This window comes from Montipora foliosa, chromosome 8 (assembly GCF_036669935.1).
Source record: "Montipora foliosa isolate CH-2021 chromosome 8, ASM3666993v2, whole genome shotgun sequence".
NCBI classification, from domain to species: Eukaryota; Metazoa; Cnidaria; class Anthozoa; order Scleractinia; family Acroporidae; genus Montipora; species Montipora foliosa.
The window spans coordinates 14857550-14862549 of NC_090876.1; the positions used below are offsets into that span (position 1 = coordinate 14857550).

Sequence of the window (5000 nt, forward strand, 5' to 3'; positions counted from 1 at the left end):
GCTTATCCCGGTTTCTGTGGCATGAAGCGACTAGGAGTATTTTTACTCCCCCCTGGATGGGATGCCAGTCCATCGCAGGATTACCCCCAGCATTTCGCCGGTACCCATTTATACACCTGGATGGAGAGAGGCACCGTGGGAGTAAAGTGTCTGCCCAAGAACACAACACAATGTCCCCGGCCAGGACCCGACCCCGGACCACTCGATCCGGAGTCGAACACACTAACCATGAGGCCACCTTCTGTGTGTAAAGGTAATGACATCATTTCAAGTGCAATTTGGAATAAACAATTTTTTCAAAGACGAGAGCTCACGAGCCCCTTGGGCGAGTACAATTTTTAGGCTTCGGAAAAATTTAATTCTGCTTATTTTTCCAAACAGCAAGAGAGAAAAATCATGTGATTACTTGTCAACAACATTCACAAGATGATTCATTTTGAAATGGCATTGTCGTGATCAAGTAGAAGCAACGCACTCGTATCACGCAATCACGTGAAAATTGCGCCACCCAGGGCTCGCACTTAATTTGATTGGCTATCTGAGACTTTCTTTGATCATTGAGCAATCAGAATGCATGGTTTGTTACCAATTTTCTGCACTGTCACTGTGTCAAAACTGCATTTCTCTTAACCAGTCCGAACTGAGTAATTTTTTTCATGTGTATTACAGTAAACACCCGCACATAAGAACCTAGATTTTTGCAAGTTAGGCTAAATAGGTTCTTATAAAAATTGCATTTACAATAGTTTTAGGCTATCTAGGTTCTTAAATTGGTTCTTATTTCCACAAAAGCTATCTACTCTACGACACGCGGCTGTATAAGGGATATGCAATTTTTCTAGATACTTACAGTAATAACCATAAAGCAAATTATTGTGGCCTTTACATGACATAAAACTCTAACATGTACAATGAATAGCCCTGGGAAGCCTGAAGGCCTATCTGCAATCAAACATTAGAGGCCAGAATTCTCAATATCCACGTGACTAATCAAAGTCCTCGTTCAATCGCCTGAAATTTCAAGGTCATTTTCTAAAACAAGAACCTGTTTAATTTTTAGGCTAAGCTGGTTATTATGTAAGGGGGGTCTTACATGACCTTAGCCTAACAGGTTCTTAAATTCTAGGTTCTTATATGCGGGCGTTTACTGTAATAACTATGAAAGACTCATATATTTGAACTGCTGAATGAAGCATGTTGAGATTAAAGGTCACCGCAGTTATGAAAGCTAGCCAAGTTAGCAATAGGCCTTATTCACGATAGCCGCCATGTTGGTTTTCATATTGTCATGCAAATTAGCCATGCGTTATGCTGGGGGGCAAACATTGAAAAAAAAAGCAAATTGCGGAAAATCGGCTCAACGAAATATTGAAATAACATTGCAAAAAGACCATTTTAGGATTTAGAATTAAGTACCTTTTTAATTTTTTTTTGACTTTTGATTGCCTTTGACATTTTGACTTTCTACTTCGTTATCTGCTCATTTTTCACTAAAAAAAACGTCGAAGTAACTTGTGTAATGATTGTATTTTACTGCTTAGGTGATAAACATTCAATGAACGTGAAACAAATCATCTGTGTGGCTAAGGTGTTCGTTATAACCTTTCGAACTTGTGTTGTTTGTCCCCTAAGAAGTGTGCAGCTAATTTGCATGATAATAGCAAATCCAACATGGCGGCCATCGTGAATAAGGTCTATGCAGGCTTGAATTAGATTCGAGACCATGGATCCGTTTCCCGAAAGTCCCAGTAACTCTCCGGACCCGAAAAAACTTTTGTGAACCTTTAAAACTGAAAGCTGATCTTAAAGTCTTAGTATGTTTTCATGATAACTAAAAGAAAAATGATTGTGAACATTGCGGCTTCAAAACCTCTCCTTTTTGAGATGCATAGGGAATCGTGACACCCCAACAAGGTCCGAAATGTTTCGGGACTGTCAAGAATCAGGAGCCATGACCTCTGCTTATGTATGCCAGAAGAAATGGGTTCAAATCCCGTATAACCCTAAAAATTTCAGGCTACTAAAGCAGTGTTGATTCAGAGTGCGATGATGTTCAATCTCAACACAAATTTGAAAGTAATGGCGAACCTCAGATTGGAGAAGGAATACCACTGTGTGTTCAAAGGTGCTGTTTTGTCACGAGTCCGGAGTCCATTACCTGAGAGTAAGAATCTGGTATCAGGTTTGTACCCATCAGCGTCAGAAAAGTGTCTATTTTGGAACCAGGTTTTGCGGGAAAATAAGCAATAGACCAAACGCTGTACCCAATTAAATTCTCTTAAGGACGTTCGCGCGAAATTTTTTCAACATTGATTTTCTTCTGAAACTTTTACCACTGTAAGATGATGAGTTAGTTATGTCAGAAATGTAAAAAAAATGGGGGGTCACCGACTTCGTTTTGGAGAGAACATGTCCGGAAAAACACCTAAAATGTGACATTATCGGGCTTCGTTATCGAATAAGGCCAGTGTCTGTAAACCCAAACATATTGCAATTAAATCTTTGGAGTGAAATCTTCTCTGCCAAATATTGTTTAAGTGGACTAATTAAGTGAATTTAGTCAACTGGTGAGGTTCCCTTAAAGATCAAGTTCGCATTTAGCGACCACAGTTTCACGCGCCTTGCAGCCGCAAGATGGCAGGATTTGATGTCCCGTGAGCAGAAATCTTGAATTTTTTTTAACTTCCCACATTGATTTTTTGTTCATTTTTGAACAACGTGGAGATAATTGTAAATAAAATCCGTTTCTGGAAAGAAAAATAGGGGTCACCGAACGTCCAAGACCGTTAAATCCAGGCAAAGCTATAGCAATAGCCTTTTGCCCTATCAGTTCTCATTTTATTACTTAGCGCGCGCGCTCGTGTATGACGTGGCGTGTGCATTTGCATGCGCAGTAAGGATGCGCAGAAACAATTGGCGCGAACGTCCTTAAGTTAATTAAAATTCTTTGTGTATTGTATTTGCATTATAATAGAGCATTCACATTTAAATGATATGGAAATACCTAGAATTAACAAAACGTTTTATTCCCAAAGGGTTTGAATTGGGTGCAACACCGAGTTTTAAAATAAACACTTTTCTGACGCTGACGTGTACTAGGCCAATTTGGATAAATCCTACTCTTGCGCGACGGACTCTTCGTTCTGTAAGGTTTGTATGTCAACATCTTTTAGTGCGCACGCTCAAAACGCAATACTCGCAGTCGCAGCCTTAGGGTGCCCAGATATATCTACTTCGAATTTGACTCGATTCCAAGTACGCGTTAGTGTTGATTTACTAATCCAAAAGCACCGTACCACTACTATACAGCTTCAAATTCATGAATCCTTCTGCAACAAACATTTTTTCGGAGAGTGCGACCGACACGGAGCAGGTGTATTTTCCACAATCCTTCGCTGAAACATTCGTAATGTGTAACGAAAAGTTGCCTCTTCCTCCTCGAAGCCACTGTGCGGTGGCTCTTTTGTTAGAGATGCCTTGTATTTCTCGACCATTGAATTTCCATACCATCATGGAATCCAAAGCCTCCACAAAGCTACCAAGACAGACCAAGGTTACATTGAAACCTCGCCTTGTTACTATGTTTCTCTTAACTGGCTTAACTTTCGGTGTAAAACAGGTAGCTCCTGAAAAGAAAACACAAAGGTATCAAAACACGGCAATCATTAAAGCAATGCAAAATCTAAATTATTCTCGACACTCATCAACTCCAAAGCAAACACAAACGCGAGCGAGACGAAATTCACTCGTGAACGACACCGCGGCAAAATGAGTGCGCGTGCTCTGCTTCAAACACATTCGAGCTTTTGAGCTCTTTGTTTTTGAGTTTATTCGGCGGTGAAGGAAAAGTTTGTTTTGGACCTTTTGATGATCAAGATCTCACGGTCAACATGGACTCGACAGAAAAACTAAACAGTAGTTCCGAGTTGTTTCCAACAAGAAAGTCAAAAGAGGTACGCTTATTTTAGGCATCAAATATTTATTTGTTTATGTCGTTTCCATGAAAGTTATCTTCGCCAAACCATGTTTGCTCGTGTTTCACACCGTTGAAGACCTAAAAGTTGTAAATTTTAAACTGACAACATTTTTCGTTCACTGTTTTTCGCTTAAGGGCAATTCCTCTTAAAACGCTGAGGGTTTTGACACAACAGAAGTTTTAACCTCTGACATGTGATACGAGAGCCATGGTTCTTTCGTGACCCGGTGCTCTCTCGTTTCCAGCTCTGTACATGTGTTGCTTTGCAGGACACACTAGGTTGTGGTATGATTAAATTTAATTTTCGATCTCTAGATTTCTATCTGTTGATTTCATTGTCCCAGTCATCTGACCTGAAGAAATCTTGTGGAAAGTATGGCTGTTGGCAAAATCTGGATCGGACCGGATTGGACCGGACCGGACCGGACCGGACCGGATCGGATCGGATCGGATTGACAAAATCCCCGCCAAAAGTAGACGGTCACCAGACAACGTGCTGAGGCCAGGAAAAGTCGAATTCTGTGCCTTTCTCTCTTGTGTAATCGTCTCCTCATTTATGGAGACTCGTCGAAATGTTTTTTTTTTTCCAGTGGTGATTACAGATTCGGAAGCGGAATTATGAAAGATACGGTGCAATGGAGGCTAATGCGGGGGAATCTATTAAAAAGTATTTGCATTTGAAAAGATTTCCCCGCATTAGCCTCCATTGCAAGCTAGTTCCAGTCCAATACTGAGAATACGAATATGGTCTATTGACGTCAATAAGCGAATTGACTGCGTGCGCGACGATCTTCGTCTTCAAACACGACAACAATTTTTTATTTTACCCCAGTCCCTGACAATCTCACAATAGCCTGATTTAGCAACTGAAAGGGAACGTCAGTTGACAAAATGAGAGCCCGCAGAATAGTTGGGATTCTGCTCTAACATGACCTAATATGGATATTTTTGCTGCGCGCGCCATCGTCAACTGACATTCCCGTTCTGTTGGTAAATCAGACTATTGTGCAATTAGAAGGGACTG

The 5000-nt window shown here is 40.7% G+C and overlaps 1 protein-coding gene across 1 annotated transcript in view; it reads right to left on the minus strand.

The window, feature by feature from the left end:
* LOC138012870 (uncharacterized) overlaps positions 1-5000 on the minus strand; it is a 14198-nt gene that overhangs the window by 2808 nt on the left and 6390 nt on the right. The window contains exon 2 of the mRNA XM_068859790.1: positions 3297-3626. Within this exon, the coding sequence (XP_068715891.1) occupies positions 3297-3626 (330 nt within the window). The remainder of the gene's footprint in view (positions 1-3296; positions 3627-5000) is intronic.